Source organism: Sprattus sprattus (assembly GCF_963457725.1).
Source record: "Sprattus sprattus genome assembly, chromosome: 6".
Classification (NCBI taxonomy): domain Eukaryota; kingdom Metazoa; phylum Chordata; class Actinopteri; order Clupeiformes; family Clupeidae; genus Sprattus; species Sprattus sprattus.
Genome location: NC_137925.1, coordinates 30,262,959 through 30,283,644, shown reverse-complemented (window position 1 = coordinate 30,283,644; position 20,686 = coordinate 30,262,959). Strand labels below are relative to the sequence as shown.

The 20,686-nt window shown below is 42.6% G+C and overlaps 1 protein-coding gene across 1 annotated transcript; it reads left to right on the top strand.

Moving 5' to 3' along the window:
- Nucleotides 1–8,050: 8,050 nt before the first annotated feature.
- LOC308367303 (ras-GEF domain-containing family member 1C-like) lies at nt 8,051–16,489 on the top strand (the record flags this gene model as incomplete). The annotated part of the gene is made up of 13 exons (XM_080841190.1): nt 8,051–8,242; nt 9,318–9,440; nt 9,898–10,035; nt 10,900–11,112; nt 12,090–12,164; nt 13,050–13,148; nt 13,471–13,573; nt 13,706–13,785; nt 15,075–15,170; nt 15,741–15,836; nt 15,977–16,100; nt 16,294–16,366; nt 16,465–16,489. The coding sequence occupies 13 exons, from the start codon at nt 8,051–8,053 to the stop codon at nt 16,487–16,489; spliced, it is 1,437 nt and encodes a 478-aa protein (XP_080697316.1).
- Between the last annotated feature and the right edge of the window lie 4,197 nt (nt 16,490–20,686).

Genomic DNA, 20,686 nt, shown 5'->3' with positions numbered 1-20,686 from the left:
TGATCTGTGTGTTACCGCTCTGTCTGTTTGCTGCAAGGTGCACTAGAGCCATTCAGCCATGACGTCTCCAGCTCATGTATTGCAGCAGGTCATTCCCCCGACACAGACTGACAGCTCTAGCCGCTGACGTTCCAGGAATGCAGTGGCCATTTTGACCAGACCCCTGCATCCCCCTGTGTAGCCTGCACTGCAATAGAGCGCTAGTCACTGCAATAGAGCTCCAGTCAATAGAGCTCCAGTCACTGCAATAGAGCTCCAGTCACGACAATAGAGCTCTAGTCAATGGGGTTGGCAAGTCGATGCGTCACCAAGACCAAAATCGTCACTTCCGGATCCATCGCTAGCAATTTTAACATAGTAAACGTCAACATCGAACAGTTACATCAGTTTTCTAGTCGACACCCACATATGTTAGCTAATGTTTCTCCTCACCTCCACCTCATATTATTTTTTCTTCATGGAAGCCTGAACTTTCCCTTTCAAGCTGCCACCTGTCATAACATTCACACTCACAACTCTGTTTGAAATTGTAGCGTGGCTAACGTTAGCACAAACAGCACTGGGTCCTTTTTGTTAGTCGCACTCGCACTTTCATGGAGTTCATTGAATGAGATATAAAAGTCTGATCAACTTACTTTAAAATGTAGATGAATCCTCGTGGTCTCGTCTTTTCAACGAGGTGTTCCTTGCCTTCGTAACCTTAGCAGGCGTTTTACAATCCAACCGTAAATATTGGCTTTAACATTACAGTATACATTGGCAGCTGAGGATTTGGATCCGTGACGTCACACTTGCCAACCCCATATAATAGAGCTCCAGTCACTGCAATAGAGCTCCAGTCACTACAATAGAGCTCCAGTCGCTGCAATAGAGCTCCAGTCACTGCTATAGAGCTACAGTCAATAGAGCTCCAGTCACTGCTATAGAGTTACAGTCAATAGAGCTCCAGTCACTGCTTTAGAGCTCCAGTCAATAGAGCTCCAGTCACTACAATAGAGCTCCAGTCACTAGGCCCATATACATGTGCCAATGTGATCAGATCAGTCGCGTGTAGGTGTGAACATTTTCGAGGGAAACGGCTCTTGTCGTTACGTGTTTACATGTGCAAAATGTGAACCGTTTACATTGCCTCGGGCATGCGCAAAGACCACGGAGATGTGCTCCCACCTGGTTTGTTTACTAACAACATCAACGTGGATCTGCATCGTGCACAGGCAGTGCAGTGGCTTAAAGTTCCCTTCTTTCTATCAGCATATAGTTCTTAATATTTTCTTTGAATAACCACTCTCAGATGGAAAGAAAACGAGTCTACGCGTGGATGTGTTTCAACAACAGTAGAAAACTGTGTTTGCTCCGTCTTTTACTGAACTCATAATTATATGACAGTGGTATTAGTTACAGTTGAGACACCCGAAATAACTTGCATGCGCAGCAATCCTGAGACGTGATTTTTAGGGTTTTATTAAAACAAAGCGTGTGTAATGTGTAGCTATTTCATTCCGTTTATTAACCTTTCCGGCTGTCTGTACTAGCCAGCAGCAGACGTAAAGGAAAGGGAATTAACCCTGAAGTTAAAAACATGTAATCTACTTCGGCAGCGGAGCATTTTACTCCCCGGCAATCTCTCTACAAACTTCCATATAGACGCGGGATCAGCAGAGGAAAATCTACTTTCCTTTTGGGAGAAACAAGGCCAGTCGTTCCCACGACTACAGCACCTTGCAAAACGAATTCTATGCGTTCCAGCAACAAGTGCTGCGAGTGAGCGCTCCTTCAGTGCAGCAGGGCGCGTTATAGAAGCCAGGCGCTCTCGCCTGAATCCTGACACTGTAGATGCTATTTTATTCCTGCATAGTGCTAATTCTAAATTGAACGAAAGTTAGGCATATCAGCAGAGGTATATTTTGGTTACATTAGGATGGCTACGTTTATAGCTTGCGTTTTGGGCGCACCACAATGCCAAGAAGTTTGTCGCGACTGTAATGGCATATTTCATTGTGGGGGTGATTGATAGCTAACACCCGACTCACATTGTTGCGTTGGAATGCGTTGATCCAACGGAAGGCAGAGGAGGAGTCTGGCGCATGGGGTTCTGTTGATACCGGAGATGTTATAGTGAGATTGACAGGTCAAGTCACTAGCAAGCTTTTCCCCTTTCAGTAGTAGCATGCTATCATAGACAGGGTGCTCAGAGACCTCGCAAATCCAATGATACGTATTTTTCAGTTATAATAAAGGGGTTTTTACATTGTACAGTGTCTATTTCTCGTTAACTTTTAAAAAATCTAACCAAAAAAAAGTCAAACAACCAACTTGTAGGTACAAATACGACCATCTACGGAGTTAGGCAGCCATCTTTTTTTTTTTAGTTTGCCGCTCTGTAGACGTGAGCATATACGGGATATGATTGGCTAGCGCCTGTGCTGTCAGTTATGCATGAAAGGCAATATGATTGGCTGACGCATGCATTGCCTCTCGAAAAGTTCAACCGTCTTCAACTCTTGCCGCAAGCAAAGCATAAAACGCAACGCACGCGAACCAAACGGAGCCACAATTCAGTTCGGCAAAGGATGACGTCACCCCATGCAAAGTGAATGGGGATGCGTTAACCCTGACGCATCAACGCCTTCCAACGCAACAATGTGAGTCGGGCGTTAAGGCTTACGAGACACGGTGTTTTCCGATGTCTTACTGAGTCCTCTCTGTCTCTATCACACACACACACACACACACACACACACACACACACACACTAACGGAAGCAAAAAAGGTTTAAATTAAGTGACGATCCCTCAAATGTCGCGTCTCCTTAAAGCGCCGCAAACCTGCAAGCTATGAGTCAGCTGTCAGTATTGTAAGAAGCCTTAACGTCTCGAGATGAAACTGCCTGGGTTATTTTGTTTCGTTAGGCTATTAGTTATATTTTAAAACAGCCAGTCATTGTAGCCTACCACTCGTGGAATAAGGAATTTCAAAGAGATGATGGAGTGATTTGACTCAGAAGTGACATTGGGCATTGGCAGCGCGAGATGTTCAGAACAAGTTAAACTTCTAGCTCAGTAACATCAACAGCTAAGAAAGAAGGTAAGAAAAATAGTCGGAAAACTTTGATTTGCAAGGGAAGCAGGCAAGTGTTGGGGTTGTTACAGTATATAGCCTACAATGTGGTGAAATTTCGGAATTAATAGGCTCCAGTCGGCGTTTCCTTAATATGCTTTCTTTCATTTAGCAAAAAACAGTAGGCTATATTACCATATTAAAATGGTGTACCAAATTGCGTTTTATTATAATGATAAAAAAAATGGTAGGCCTACTAGCCTATTGGATCAGTCTCCTTTCAAGAACAGGCAAGAACTTTCTAGCCTCCTCCATGGAAAATCGGCCTGATTTGACACATCCTTTTCTGAGCTGAACGATCGGGGTAAACCACCTCTCTCGAAAGGCTCAGACGATCTGCGGAAAAACGAACAGATCACATCTAGACCAGTCCTACATGAGGCAATTGTAACACTTTCGCGAGTTTCTATCGGAACAGACACGATGTAAACGGTTTACATTGACACATGTATAAGGGGCTACTGCAATAGAGCTCCAGTCACTGTAATAGAGTTCCAGTCACTGCAATAGAGCTCCAGTCACTGCAATAGAGCTCCAGTCACTGCAATAGAACTCCAGTCACTGCACTAGAGCTGCAGTCACTGCTATGTTATAAGGCAGGGGAAACTCCTTCTTCATCTGCTTAATCTGAAGTAGACTCATACACATGATATCTGTGACGTCACCTGTACTTCACCTGTACACAGTACACAGAGATGTGTTTGATTGTGCACCCTGAGTAGAATGACAGGATGAGTCTCACGGCCTATTTGTGTCTGCTTTTGGTTGCTGGCCTATTGTGCTATGCCACTCTGTAGCAGGACATGTAATCATGAATCTCTGAGCTAGATACAGGCTGACTCACATCAAGATTTATGAAGCCGGTGAAGGAGAAACCAGTACCCAGTCAGTGGGATAACGCCACACACTATTGACATTGAAGACATCGCCTTCTCCACGAAACAGTAACTATTGACATGCAGTCCATGAACAGTTCAGTTACAAATGTGACGCGTAGCCGTGTTTAGGGTCCGTTTTGTATTTACAGCCCATTTATATATACATAGTAGAAGTCTTGATGCAGAAGACAGGAGTTGTATAGCAAGTGAAGAGCCCATTTAAGCTGATACTATATCCATCCAGGTAAATGTTGTGGGATAACAGATAACAAAAGAGGAGAGCTGTTACTGTGCTCCAAATTCCCACCCTACATGTGATTCCCTACCTACAGAACAGGCTGTGGGTCTGAAAGAGGCACTGGCGTAGTTATCACCTGCAAAGTCAGTTGTAATTAGGGCTCAGGAAAGCAAAGCAGATGACAGGGAGGAACAGGAACTAAGAGGCGGTGGAGATCTAAAGAGGTTATGTGGGGTGAACACGCACGTAAGCAGCAGCTGCTTCCTGATGTTTGGCTGACTTGTGGGCACACATACACTCCACACATGAAGGTGATTCAGTGATTTATGGCCTTCCACACAAAGCCTTACACAGGCCTGTTGTACTAGTACTTCTACTGCTACACACTCTAGACACCTCTCACACAAAACAAGTAGCCACATATTTTAAACATAAAGCTTCTGTTCAGACACAAGGGTGTTTGAGAGCTGGCTATATTAAAATAATTATGCAAATATTACACAAACTTAGTTTTTATATATATATATATATATATATATAAATGTAGTACAAATAATGGTGTAGAGAAGCTACTACTCAAAGCACCTAGCAGATGAGAGTTCTATCTTACTGCTACAACATTATTTAATTTAATTCTAGGCATCCCTCCACCTGAATCCCTGCCACTACCCTTCCAAAGTCTCTTTCTGAGGCAGCATAATGCATGTGCTCTGCAGCGCCAGGGCAGCTGAGTTCTGTCAGAAGCAGGATCTGTTGGAGCATAAACCAGGCTGAACCCCGAGGATCTGTTGGAGCATAAACCAGGCTTCAACCCCCCTCTACACCTCCCTTCAAGGATATCGACCCCCAACGGCTCCCGTGTTGCCCTCGTGCCTGTGTTTGTGTCTCTTTCTGTTGTCCCCACATGTTCCTAGTTTTGCCCACACACTGGGGTCTATCAAGGACAATAGTCTTTTTGTCTGCATGTTTCCTACGTACCTAGCCAACAACACCTAACATCAAATGCTTGAGCAATGCAAGGATATTAGCATAATATTATGTTGTTTTGTACAGTGCTTAATGCGTTTTTTCCCTGAAAGATCAGTGGAAAGAACAAATACCTATGTTTGCCTCATGAAGAAGAAATGCATGCAGAGAATGTCTTGCACATACTATGGCTACAATGACTTCAGAGTCAAGAGACACAATGGATTCACATCTTTGTTGTCGAACTGATTTTCTAATACTGATTCTCGTATGTGTGTTCCTGGCATGGCTGTAAGCCTAGCTATTGCCCCAGAGATGAACAGATGTGCGGTTGTTAATGTGTCCTATTGTGCACATATTGAGTCCTTTCGAGGCACAAACTTGATTTCCCTATCAGAGTGCTGCCCTCGCTCATGTTATTGTTCTTCCTAAGGACCAAAAGGTCTGCCCAGGAGCTTTCTCTCGGCCATTAAGCCTGAGCAGTGACACAACCCAGGTGACACCATAGCCAGATGCAGGAAGCTGTGCAATTGAAGGAAATGAAGAAACGCATGAGCTGTTTGCTTTGTCTGTGGCGTGTTGAAGAATCTACCTTGAGAGCGCAGCAGGCCACTCACCTCAAACCGACTGTGTGTCAACACCACACCACACCACACCCATCCCCCCACCACTCTGTTGTGCTCATGCTCTACTACCACTAAATAAATAAAGTGTGTGTGTGAGAGAGAGGGAGAGAGAGAGAGAGGGGGGGGGAGAGGGAGAGAGGGAGAGACAGAGAGAGCTCTCAGTCACAAATGGAGGTTGAGAGGGCTGTAAACTGGAGACATGTCCTACTGAGGGACACTGTAACCTCTCACCCCTTTAAGAGCTGATCACAGCTTGAAGCTCAGAGGTGAGCCCTTTGGCTGAGGAGGAGGGATGACTCAACATGATTTAATACATTCTCCCATCTGCATGCCTATAGCTTTGACCACTAGCCCTTTAAACAGATTAACAGGAACATCTTAGTTCTGTGACAACATACTCAACCGAGTGTTATAAAATACCAAAACAAACCCCGGAAGTGTGTGGGGTTTCAATCAATAGCTTCACAAGACTTCATATGGACCGTCATACTAAGAAAACTTCCTGTATAGATTCTAATGACTTCCCAAACATCGATAGTATATTCTCCATCAAGATTAAACATGTTATTTGATATTTGAGAGGAAATGGTTTCTTCAGTGTTTCGCCTGCCACTTATCTCCTATTATCAGTCCAAGGACTATGTCAAGCATAGGCACAACAGGCAATTTACAGGGAAACATTCAGCGGGTTGTAGGGGCTTCCCTTCATTTCAACTAAGATGAAAAGACTTTGGATTACAGTTCAAATGTCCTCCACATGGTCATTAAGTGCCATTGTATTATATGGCATGAACATTATCAGGTTGTGGTGTACAAAGATCCCAGGCTGTCAAGCAAGAAATAGCCCTTTTAACTGCCACACCTCTCTCAACAATGTCCTCTTTCTTCATTCCTGTACACTTGGCATGGGATCAGTGGGTTGTCCAACGCCCTCCTCATTCCTGTACACCTGACGTGGGATCAGGTGATTGTTGTCCAACGCCCTCCTCATTCCTGTACACCTGACGTGGGATCAGGTGATTGTTGTCCCACGCCCTCTTCAGCCGTAGCAAAGTAGACCTGGTCTGGCACCAGCTATTAAAGCCATGCTGCACCACTGCCATGTACTAGATTGTAGCAGTACGACAGGCAGTACTTCCTTAGCGCGCTCGGCTCGGAAGTGTTTAATGATTAATCAGACCAGTGTTCTAGCAGCCAAGAGCAGGGCTGGGATTGCCTCGGCGACAGCGAGACCCATATTTTGCATGACTCCCCCTCTGCAGTGGTGCAGCTGTCGAGGAGAGAAGCTGTGCCTCAACAACTGCTAATACTGTGTCCCCATAACAACTGCTGTTGGGTGCAGTGGAATGGAGTAAGGCAGACGAACACATACCGTGTCACCACAGACCCTTTGTGAAGCATCTCCGCTCTATACATCGCACTGCATTAACAGATTGGTTAGTTTATAATCACAGGTCGCTCTTTTGACCAGCTGCTGGTCTACTGATGGAGAGTCTGGTTGACCAGCTGGTAGTTATATATAGGTCTTTGACATTATTAATACTATATTACAAATGTGACGGTATTATTAATGTTAACCATTATTATTTATTATAAAACGCAACCAGACCTTTACCTTAACCTATTTCCCTTACAAGCAATTTGAATATGCGTTTATTTTGTACTTTAACAAAGCTAGTGAGACAGAATTCCATTCAGTGGCATTATTGATGTGTGCTCTTGATGTTGCCCTTACAACAGCACAGATCAGAAGCCTGCTGTAAGCATGATCAGATTAGGACCTTCCAGCAACATGTCTGTCCAGTGTAGCACTGCAAGTAGAAGTGAAAATAAAAGGTATCAAAGCATCTCATTTTCATGAGCTATTTGAGTCCGATTCAGATTTGGCTCAATGACTAGCAGTGTGTTTTGCATTGTGGCCAAGAGGCTTGTCTCACGTATGATACACCTTATGGGAATAGCATGCTAGTCTGCTGGCACACTAGCCTTGAACAGCTGCCATGGCAATAGTGGCACGTTGAGGCGCCAGATTGCGCTTGTGTTGGTTTGACCGTCTAACAAGTGGGACCTGCTCTCAGATCACCCCATTAGAATAACAACAATCACAACATGGGAACAGCCTTGGACAGCTCGGAACACTGAATCATCTGGCAGTGATGGTCAAAAAAAAAAAGTCACACGTGTGAGTCACAAGTCTGTTCTCTCTCTCTCTGTCTCAGACAGGAATGCCCCAAACTGCGTGCCCCAGCACTATGTTTGCTCCCAGTGGCATGGGCCCCCCTTTGGCCTCCGGGGAGGAGCCCCCTCAGGAGGGTCCTGGCCCAGGGACTGGATTCAGCGAGAGCCCCCCCATCTCCTCCGCCTCCCTGGACACCCTCATACAGCACCTGGTGCCCACCACAGACTACTACCCTGAGGTAAGTGCCAGCATCCACAGAAACCACAACACCCTGTGGCCCCCTTGGATCGCCAAGGAAAATCAGTAGTTTCAGATGGTTGCAATTTGGTCAATAGGCTTATTCTATTGTGTGTGACTGAAACATCTGTAGGCTTGATAAGAGGGGAATCATGAGGCCTATTCTATCGTGTGTGACTGAAACATCTGTAAGCTTGTGAAGCATTGACACCGTGCTTGAGTGTTAGAGCCAGGATGGGACAGCACAGCAGCCTTATTGGATCAGTCTGGTTCTATGTGTGGCTCATCACATTTATATACGCTGATGGTTTGGGGAGAACAGCAGCCTAATTGGATCAGTCAGGTTCTATGTGTTTCTCACCTCTCATCCTATTTATATATGCTGATGGTTTGGGGAGACTAGACTAACTTTAGAGTAGCACTAGAGATGCATTTCCATGAGACAATGTGAAAAAGTGCGATTGCTCAACAGCAGCAGAGGATGGTTGGCCTTTGCCATCAAATGACTGATTATACAGCATTTACACATGAGCATAGAGCACACAGTAGGCTTTATGATTGATTAAACAATATTCAAAAAGAGTTGACAGTCTTCATACTGTGTGTCGTTTGTGACTGAAGTCAGCCTTTTTTTAAAGTTTTTTTTTTAAACACAAACTCTCCTATCTTAAGGCCTCCAAATGGATGGTGGGATGTCATTGGGCACATTGTCATATTTAAAGTCTGTCATATTTGTTTCTAATTAAACAATTTAACTGCTTAAACCCAATCCTCCTATGATGCCAAACCACTGCATCAAGGTTGATTTACTGCTAAATGATGAAAAATGTTGGTGATCAATTTAGCACAGGTGCACAACAAACATATTTTTCAGGCTATGTTATTCAATAGAATGGTAAGATTTCAACTGTGAGGATATGTGAAAAGTAACAAAGGTTAAATACCTACTCTTTGCCATTCCTTACATTTTAACTAACAACGTACAGCAAATCAGTCCCAAAAAGCATTGCATTTTTTCTCCTGTTTCTGGTTGTGTCTCTGACTCCTCTTTCACTGGCTGTACTTCCTCCCCCCAGAAAGCGTATGTGTTCACATTCCTGCTCAGTTCACGCCTCTTCATCCCCCCCCACGAGCTGCTTTCCCGGGTCTGCCAGCTGTGCATCCAGCAGCAGCACCTGGAGCAGATGCCCCTGGACGCGGTCAGTGTCCCACTCAAGCCACACTATGTGTGTTTATGTGCGTTTATGTGTGTGTGTGTGTGTGCCTTTGTGTCTGTGTGTATGTGCGTTTGTGTGTGTGTGTATGTGCGTTTATGTGTGTATATGTGCGTTTGTGTCTGTGTGTTTCTGCGTTTATGTGTGTGTATATGCGTTACTGTGTGTGTATGTGCATTTGTGTGTGTGTGTATGTGCGTTTATGTGCGCGCGTGTCTCACATCTCCATCCAGAGTACCAGATATGAAAGAACAAAATGTTTGATGAGGTTTCAGGCAGACTAAAATGTAATGCCTGACATATTTGGGCCAGCTTTGATATCCTCTCCATCCCTTCCCTGCTCATTCTCTTTGCTTGCTTCCTTCTGGAGCACTGGAGCTGTGTGTGTGGAGCTGTGAAGAATGCTGCTGTGACTTTAATTGAGTCCCTTTGCTATATCCAGGCCAAGGTGAAGAAGTTTGGTCCCAAAATCCTGCAGCTGTTGACAGAGTGGGCCGAGACCTTCCCGTCTGACTTCCGGGAGGAGAAGATGGTGGCACAGCTGAAGGACCTCATCCACAGGATAGCTCCATGTGATGAGGTAATGTGGCCAGGCCTGGGAGTTAGGTCAATGTTATTTCCGTGAATTTCTGTAGTTAATGAGGTTACTGTAGACATGAAATCTCCAGCATGCCATCTGATGCCATTTGGAGAGTAAAAAGCATGACGCATGTAGAAGATAAAGAGGGAGAAGATGATGCTGAGAAAAAGGACAGAGAAAAAGGCCAGAGAAGAAAACAAACAGATGAATGGGAGAGGGCAGGACCCTCAAAGGGGGAGCTGAAGCTGAAACCCAGATAGAGCGGAAGAGTAGGAGGAGGAAGAGGAGGAGGAGGAGGAGGAGGAGAGCGCTGGGGGCACAGTGGGAGATCGCAGCATCAGTCTTGCTGCTGTGGAGAGAGGAGACAGAAAGAACGAGACAAACATGGAGGGCGGAAGAGACTGGGGAGGGGGAGTGTGAGATGTAGAGAAAGATGGAGGAAGAAGGATGGAAAAGGGAATGGGGAGGGGGTGAGAGAAAGGAAAGATGTGGACATAGGGATGGAGAGAGGACAGACAGAAGGAGAAGAGGCTGGTGAAAGCATGATGAATGTGCTGCTATTTGTGGTGGCACTGGGCACGGGAGGAGTGCTGGGTAATTGATGACCCACACGGTGTGATTAGCACTGGTTCTTGACCTAGTGGCCTCACACTCAGAGAGAGCTGTATATGCTGGCTGTAACAGGGGGCCAAGCAGGCTGTATATGCTGGCTATAACAGGGGGCCAAGCAGACAAAAGCATGTGGAATCTTGGATTACTGTCACAGAAACATTGTAAATATACCAAATATACTACTTGTGAATGTCTTTTAATGGCAGCAATAAAAGATGATTTGATAACTAAGCCTGTGCTTTGTCTTGGCAGGCTTACAGGAAGAAGCTGAACCAGGTGCTCCAGAATCTCGATGCCAAGCTGGCTGCCATGGCTCAGGGGGACGAGAGCATCGTCAAGGTTACGACCTCTGTCTCGGACAAACTGGTGGCCTTCAAGACCAAGCCTGCGCCCCTCCAGAAGGACATGATCAGCATCTGCAACGACCCTTTCACGCTGGCCCAGCAGCTCACACACATCGAGCTGGTAAGCAGAGCTGAGGGGCAGAGCGCTGCAGTGCAGGCTGAGACAGGGGTCTTGTGAGGTCAGAGGTCATGTGAGGTCAGGGGTCAAAGCAGGAGCGAGGGTCATCACTGGGAGGATGTGTGCAGAAAATGAGAAAATAGGACTAAGAAAAGGAGGGATAAAGGACAAAGAAGAGGAAGAATAAAGGAGTCTGGTTTAAAACGTCTTCCTACTTGAATCAGGTTGTACCTTACGCCACAAAGACCCTGATACCTCTGGTCCCATTAGCTTCATTACGGGTTATTATTAGATGTTTTTATTAAGGGCTGTTAGTTTGAGCCTGCAGCTGAGCAGAGTGAGGGCACAAATGAAACATTCTGGATAATAATAGATGGCTGTAAGAAGCCAGAATAAGAGAGTCTCTCCCTGCTGTCACAGGGCTGATATGAGTGTATATTTGGATCCTAGTGAGGTTGTTTTGAAGGCTTGCTCCGCCCCAGGCTGCGAGTAAAGCGTGCACTCTCAGCCAGACTGTGACATCATCTCGAAAGTCACTCCACTGCCCCGAGGGGCTGCAGAGTGAGCAGGGAGTGAGCTGTCGCTGACGGAATGTGACCTGACAGTTTTACGCCACGCCACCGAGACTCACACACACACACACACATGTACTCAAATTCTTTCACTTTGCGTGACAGTATTAGGTGTAGATGCAGGCAAGCAAATTTAATCCGAAAATGAAAGGCATCAGGGCTGATTTGGACTTGTACGTCCACACATGCCCCTGCATAATGATTCATCTCTCTCCCCTCTCTCTCCCTATAAGTGAGAGAAAGCAAAACAGTTAGAAAAAGAAAGAGCGAGTATGTGTCTTAGTAATTGGAGCATCAATGTGTGTGTTTATCCTGTACCTAATGGATAATATTTGGTGATATGTGTTAAACGCTTGCTTTGTAAATACGTGAATTAGTTGAGATTTTTTAAATGTGTTTACTTTCCAGGAGCATTTGAGGCACATTGGACCTGAAGAATTTGTCCAGGCTTTTATACAGAAAGACCCGCTGGACACGACTAAGGTACCTTTGCACAGAATGAGTACCTCATTTGTGTCAGCAGACAAGAATATCTAATGTATCACTATACCACAGTATACTGGATTTAATGGTGTAGTTTCCTATTGTATATAACCAATGACGCAGTGTAACAGAGCAACAATGTGAAGTGAAGGATTCCAAATGTATTTCTACTGATGAGCAACAAAAGGGCATTTGACATAATATGTTAGATTTGACAATCTAACACTGACAGTCTGTAATGATGAGAACACCCACCCACCTATGGAGTAAGGAAGCTGTCAGAATGTTCGTGTGTATAAAATAGATATACGTGCATATTTTTTGAAGTTGAGCAGAAAATACATATTTGTAAACTCTTACAAACACAAAATGCAACTTCACGATTACGATTTCTTCATTACGAATACGAATTCACGAATTACAAACACGAAATACAACTTCACGATTACGGTTTCACAAATTGCAAACACGAAATGCAACTCCACAAGTTACGGTTCACAAATGTGACTAAACTGTCAAAAATACGTCACCACTTTCATACGTCACCACAGACATTATTATTGAGCAGAGGATACATCGATCCCACAGACTGCGCATGCGTTCAAGTTCCCGACCAAAGCCAAGAGAAACCATATAACAAACCGATCGTGACCGGGGTGATGAAAACATGAAATTTGGCACACAGTTACCTTTTACCCTATCAAATGATATTAGAAGGGGTGCCCAAGTGAAACTTAAGGTGCCCATTTCTGAAAGGTCAGCCCATTAAAGTCTCTTGGAATAAAGCTACTATTTGAACAGGAGAGTTGTCACAGAGGTGCTCATTACTGCTATCCTGTGTGTCTTGCTGAAGTTAACCAGATAGAATGTGCCTTCCATTGACAGCCTTGCTTCAGCGAGCAGAGCAAATCAACCACCAACCTTGAAGCATATGTACGCTGGTTCAACAGGCTGTGCTACCTGGTGGCCACGGAGATCTGCATGGTAGGTTCTGGAGTCCACACTCATTTTAAAGAACCAAGCAGTAACGCAAGGCTTAACCAGCAGTCATCATTGGATGCACCATGAATTGATGTCTAATGCCCTCTGGTGATGGTTTTGTGTCATAGCATTAAAATACACACCTACCTATATGCAAGTATTTTGGGGAAAATGTGACATTATTGCTGAATTGAATTCTACATAGACTGCAGCAATATAATGGAAATGTGTATTTTTCAGCATTGATCATATTACTTCATTCAGTATGCAGTAATACGCATCTAAATGGTAACAATGAATGTCCAATGTCATCGGTCATGTTTAGCCTGCCAAGAAGAAGCAGCGTGCCCTAGTGATCGAGTTCTTCATAGATGTGGCTCGGGAGTGCTTCAACATTGGGAATTTTAATTCCCTCATGGCCATCATATGTGAGTGACAGGCATCTGGCTGTGCATGTACAAGTCCATTTGTTCTGACTATATTTACCCATATCTTAAGTTTTTGAACTAATTTATAGATGTTTCTCTAAACATATTAAATGTGTCCTCTATCCTACCCAGCTGGTATGAACATGAGTCCAGTATCTCGTCTGAAGAAGACATGGGCGAAAGCCAAGACAGCAAAGTTCTTCATACTTGAGGTAAATGACATCATCACTTTATCACTGGCTGTTCCTGGTTGAAATCATACTTGAGGTTAATGACATCATCACTTAAAATCATTATTGACGGCAGCAAGGTGCACCACTGACAAGGCTATATCAGCAAGCGCTTTTCCTAAAACCCCGAAGAGCGTCATTACAACTTCTTTAGAGCCTATTTGACAAACTCTAGTTGTTCCAACTAATATATGATATAATGTAAAATGTAAAGAGTAGTGCTGTCAAACGATTAAAATATTTAATCGCGATTAATCGCATTTTTGTCATAGTTAACTCAAAATGAATCGTGATTAATTGCAAATGTATAAATCGCAAAAAAAATTCTATTCTAAATGTCGCTTCAATAATTTTTTTTTTTTATGCTCTTATCAACATGGAAAAGTGGATTGGCTTGCTTTATGCAATGTTTTATTTCATTGAAAAACAACATTGCCAAACAGGGCGGTACAAAATAAAATTATAAAATGCACATTTCAGATAAACAAGGACTTTTATTTTCTTTTTTTCAAGTTTGCTGTCAACATAGAAGTCAGGCCTCTTATTTAAAAAACAATGAACCCTAACAGTTAGGTTACCAATAAAAGGTAAGCCTACTACTTCTGTGCTTTCAGCCAGATGCCTGTTGACATTTTCAGACAACAGTGAAGCTCGCTTTTTTTGCACAACACGACTTTTAAAGGTAAACTTTCTATTCAGAAGGTTTTTATTATCCATTTGGCCATATCGCGCTCACCATTCACTCAAACCTAACGTTAGCCTACTACACAGTTTGGGAGAGCAAAAAGAACGTTAATCAAAAAAAACTAAAAAAAAAAACATTTTTAAATGTTTTAATTTTTTAATTAATCGCGCGACAAAAAAATTAACGGCGTTAAAATGGGCTTGCGTTAAACTGACAGCACTAGTAAAGAGTAATGTAAAGTCCATGTTGGTCAGTATTGGAAAATAAAAGTAGTCATTCATTATAAAGAAATATCAGATTCAGATTCATATCAATTGAACTTTTTGCAGCAGAGACGTATAACAAAATAAAATAAAATATAATAAAGTCAAATTTCCCTAAAGTTATCATCAGTTGTTCTGCATGTGGCACACATATTGTAATATAGTACATGGCAGATCATAGAGACCTATTTATACACCAACTGTTTTTCAGATTTCACTGATTGGTGTGATGTAATGAACATGGGTTATTCCTATATCAGATGCAGTATGTTGTCATGGGTTTATGAATTGTTTCTTGAGTGCTACTCTTGTTCTGCAAACAGCACCAGATGGACCCCACTGGGAACTTCTACAACTACAGGACCGCCCTGAGAGGAGCAGCTCACCGCTCACACACAGCTCACAGCAACAGGGAGAAGGTACGCTTGCTCCTGCAACATTAGAACCAGGGATTCAAACATATTCTAAAGAGTACCTTTTCTTCTTCCGCTTCTTAGTAGTGGTAGTAGTAGAAGTAGTTGTTGAAGTAGTAGTTATAGTAGTAGTATTTGTTTTGGTAGTAGAAGTTATACTAGTAGTAGTAGTAGTAGTATTATAAGTAGTAGTAATAATAACAATGGAAGTCAATTTAATAATCCCTGACAATGTGACTCAGAGACTGCAATACAAGTAGAGGAATAAAGGACTGAAAACAAACTTTTTGTTAGGATTAGTTTACCTTTCCTGTGTTAAATGGATAAAAGTAATCTCTGCAAACATTTTTAGATGTCGAAGAGTCAAGAGACCTTTGTTAAGTTAAACTCTGGGCTCAAATGCGCAGCACAATTAGCTGTATTGTTTTGTATTGTATTATTGTATGTAAAATAACTGTTTTGATGTTTCAACATCATTGAAATCATTTAAGAAGTGATGGTATCAAAAGTAGTGATTCTAAAACCCAAGAAATCATGCCTCTTTTCTCTATTCCTTGCATATCCTCTCTCTATCAGATCGTCATTCCTTTCTTTAGCCTTCTCATCAAGGATATCTACTTCCTGAATGAGAGCTGCTCCAATCGTTTGCCCAATGGGCATGTCAATTTTGAGGTGAGGCATTACAGACTGAACTTGCTAACCATGATCCCCTTTCATGTTAGTCATCTTCATGTTGGGAAGCTCAATGTTTAGCATGAGGGATTTGTCTGTGTTTGGAAACTCAATGTTGAGCATGAGGGGTTTGTCTGCAGAAATTTGTGGAGCTGGCCAGACAGGTGGGAGAGTTCATGGCTTGGAAGCAGATGGAGTGTCCTTATGAAGAAGAGCGCAGCATCCTGCACTATCTCCACACAGCGCCCATCTTCAACGAAGACGGTATGTTCCTGTGAGCTCCTGACATCAGTTAGTTTGCCGAATGTCCAGTTTGAAATTATGGTAATATGATCAAAATACTGCTGAATGGTCAAAAGCAGTCTCACACTGTTGGAATGTTGAACTTGTCATTATGTATATATCTTTAATCCTTTACTGACATCCCCACCTTCTCTCTCTCTCTCTCTATCCCTAGGTCTCTATCTGGCGTCCTATGAGAGTGAAAGCCCAGAGAATCAAGTGGAGAAGGACCGCTGGAAAGCCCTCAGGTATGACATCTGCCACTTCATCACTTTTCCAATGGGAACCATTTCTGACTAAACAAAACCTTTCCCCTCACTCAGCACATTCCTCAATGTCCCCACAGGTCCTCCATTCTTGGGAAGACTTGAGGAAGATCTGGCAGCTCACTTTCATGTGTCATCTTGAGAGAGTATTTATTGCACTAGAAGAAACTGTGAAGGAACTAAGCTGGTTCTTAGGCGTATTTATAAATGTCATGAAGAACAAAACTACTTCAAAACAAAAGAATTGATGAACAGGATTCATCGTCATCCAGAAGTAAAGTACAGAGGAAATGAATCCTACAGGCTTGAGCAAACTGCTGGAAGTATTTGAAATGTATGTGCTGTATGGAAACATGTTGTGTATGGAGGTGTCTCTTTTCATCATTTGTTCTGGAGCATTCTTCAGAATTTAAAAGAACTATAGTTACAGGGAAAATACAGCTTTTAAAACTTTGTATTGAAATTATGATGTGTTATTTGTCTGTTCTTTTTTAAGGGTATTTTGAACAATACTGTAATACATTGTAGTTGTTCCAACTAAATTATTGTCAAGGGCACTGGTTTGCCCATGAAATTGCCTGTTCATATTAGACAGGGGACCATTTCATCCTGTATTGTGGTCATAGATATGTGCATACATGTGCTGACAGGCAAGTATATGCAGGTGTGTGTGTGTGTGTGTGTGTGTGTGTGTGTGTGTGTGCGTATATGCAGGTGTGTGTGAGTGTGTCTGTGTGTGTGCGTGTGGTCACTGTACTCCTTACCTGTACATTGAGTCTCTGAACTGGACATCAGAGCCAAAAAGAACATGAAAAGACCAGATGCTAGCTGAAGTCACTGAAAACTGGATAGATCTCTCCCCCTCTGTGTTTACATCAGAAGAATCTGCTCAGACTCTTTTACAGCTAATGTGGCGTCTCTATCTATCTAATACTCTTCTGTGGGTTCTTTTTTCCTTTACCTTTCTGAATTTTAAAAACAAAAACAATCAAATGAAGAGAAACTGGTTTGTGTACAGAGTGTAGAAAGGATTCCCTTCCTGTGTCACTGGGACTGCTCAACTCGACTGATATTCAGTTGTTAAACATGTTCATGATTTTGTGATAACAGATATTTGTTTTTATTGGTTGGGTATTTTTTATTTGTTATTTGCTAAAATGTTGAAATGTTAAGGTTGTACCAGAAGTTAGGGACATGCGGTGTCTGTTTTCAGTGGGCATTATGGTTGGGCTTGAAAATTGCAAGCATTTGACCTTCGCAGTGAAATCACACATAACATTCTGAAGCCTTTTTGTAAATGTAATTTTTAAATGGCTTAATGGATCATTGTTGGTGCATACCTTACTGAATGAGTTTTTGGTTATACTCCTCTATGTGTCCTTCATGCTGAAGCTCTCTTTTGAACTTTGACCTTGGTGTGTTTGTGGACCTAAAGGCTTTGTTTTCGATGTCGTTCTGTAAATAAGAAGTGTGCACAGGCATATGTTTGGGATGTGTTTATTTTTCATTTGATCCTTTTAAGGTTATTTGAGTAGACTTTTAAGTGATGTGTTCATTTAAGCACATTTCGTGTGCTGTTCTGAAGCCATGACACAACCCCTAAAGTATTTTCTCTATCTGTAAACTGTATCATTTTCAAACTATTTAATCTTCTGTAACATGAATGAAGCACTGGACACACTGGATGAAAATGTACAAGTCACATTCTCTGGCATCCCTGATCTTCTCAACACCTGTTATTCACAACCCATGATTTCAGTGCAGAAAAGCTGGGTGTTTGGAAGTGAAGACTGCTCAGTTCACCGGCCTCATCAAATGCACTTGAATTGAGCTGAGCACATTCGGCAGGTGTGTCATTTATATTTTGACAAGATGTTAACATTGCCACAGGAGTGTTGAAATCCCCATTTCCAATATCAGAATGACAGCATACAGCCCAAATGTGACAAAAAGCTGTTGCTCCTGATGATGTCATCGGTGAGATATTCAGGTTAGAACAAAGAGCCTTGTGCCAGTCCCAGTGGACACGTCCACAGTCATCTAATGGGGAGGAAGAGTTAATGGGGAGAACAGCCTATTTGGCTCCCTTCTCCTCTGTCTGGAAGCACAAGTCATAGAGCAGAAGTGGTCTCTCCAAAAAAGACATCTCCTTCCAAACATGCAGACAGCTCTCAAAATGAACTTAAAGTCAAACTATAAATCTAAAATAAGTATTCCTGAAACACATTAATTCATAGGTGCAGGTCACAGAACCCTTTACCTACACATGTACACCTACACTTGTACCTCATAAAGCTAACCCTATAGAGTAAAACATATAGTTCTGTGTGGGCCTCTTCCTCATCCATACAGCATGTCATAGCCTTACCAGACTAAGCCTGTGTCCCCCCTTTGTTGGGGCTACTTTGAGAAATGGACAGAATCTACACACATGGATGTGGTCAATATAAAGAAACTACAGTAATGCCCAAAACTACCAGTACAATTGCCATGTTTGAGTGCTTCTCTCTTGCGCTGTGTTTTAACAGTATTCACTTATCTTACTTGTTTGTGTTGGTTTTTTTGTATTCCTCCTGCTTTGTACAGTGGACTTGATATTGAAACCGTCCTTTCAAATAAATGGGTTGGGCTGCATCTGAAGTTACGTCTTGTGTTCTGGTGTTTCATTCTGAATGAACTCAATAATTTGTTGCAGTGCCTAGCCTAAGGTCCATACTATTGTCAGATAGAGTTTGTAGCTCCCTATGGCAGATGGATTTAATCATTGGATTTAGACTATTGAAATAGATTCAAAAGATTCATAGATTCAAAAATGGTCAAAAGCAAATGGTTTTACTTTATACATTCATCAGGTCACATTGTCATTGTAGAAGCAAATCAAATTCAATTTAAATGTAAGTATTTAATAACTACATTTTGTACATACCTTCCTCTAGAAAGTATGTTGAAAGGTTGTTCAATTGTTGTAACATTTTCTTCAAAGACTGTTAAGACCTGTCGGTGAAGAAGAGTGTGTTGGCCACTGTCAATTTACGTTAGAAATCAATACCTCAGCGTTCTTGAACCCATTCACTTGGGAGATTTGGACCACCATATATCCTTATATGCAGATGATGTTGCAATTTCTGGATACACAATTAACTGGCAAAAAAGTGAATTCTTGCCTCTTGGGGATAACCATGACGCACAATTTCTGCATAACCTCCCATTTAAAGTTAGAGACAAGCTGAAGTACTTAGGCGTTACCCTTCCAAAGGATCCTAAATTAATATTTAAACTAAACTTCCATGAAAAGGTGGAAAAACTAAAAGGCAATATTGGCAAGTGGCGCACACTCCCGCTCTCTATGGTGGGTCGTATAAATGCTATCAAGATGGTGTCATTGGCAAGATTCCTATACCTCTTTCAGAACCTTCCTATTTTCCTCACAAAGTCATTTTTTAAGTTACTAGACTCAATAATCATGCCTTTTATCTGGGGGTTTAAAGCTCATAGAATATCAAAAACTAATTTACAAAAGCCCAGAGAGAAAGGTGGATTTGGGCTGCCATGCTTTCAGCATTACTACTGGGCAGCAAATCTTAGAGCTCTTGCCTTCTGGGGTGATGGCTACAACCAGGAGATTTCAACAAGCACCCCTGCGTGGGTAGCCATTGAAAAGAAAGATGTCAAAGACAGTTCACTCCCTGCTCTTCTTTTCTCATCACCTGGGCTGCCCAGCACAAAAGTGAAAAATCGAATAATTATTAGTTGTTTGAAAATATGGCAGCAAATTAAGAAATGCTGCAAGTTACCTGGTACCTCTGTCTATGCTCCAGTGTGTCATAACCATGCGTTTCCCCCTGCTCTCTCAGATGCAACTTTTCATAGTTGGAGACAAATAGGCATTTATTTTAAAAGATTTGTCGGTCGAGAAACATTTTGCCTCATTTACTCAGCTAAAAGACAAGTTTTCCCTTCCGCCAACACACTTCTTTAGATTTTACTTGACTAAATTTGAATCTCTCCCTGACGAAAGTAGGATTTATAGTTTCTGGCTTGGCTCGCCGGTGTTGTACCCATACTAGTCCCATGTCTGTACTCTGAAAAGCATTTGATGTACCCGATTCAGCCCCCCCCCCCCATCTAACTGGTGTGAAAATAGGCCTGTCGTGATATGCACCCCCCCTCCCCCCCCCCCCCCCCCCCCTTTAAAATAATTCTGTTGATCCGATCATCAAATGCTTTTCAGAGTACAGACATGGGACTAGTATGAGTAAGCACAGTGAGTTTCATGCATGTGACACCTTCCTAGTAGAATTG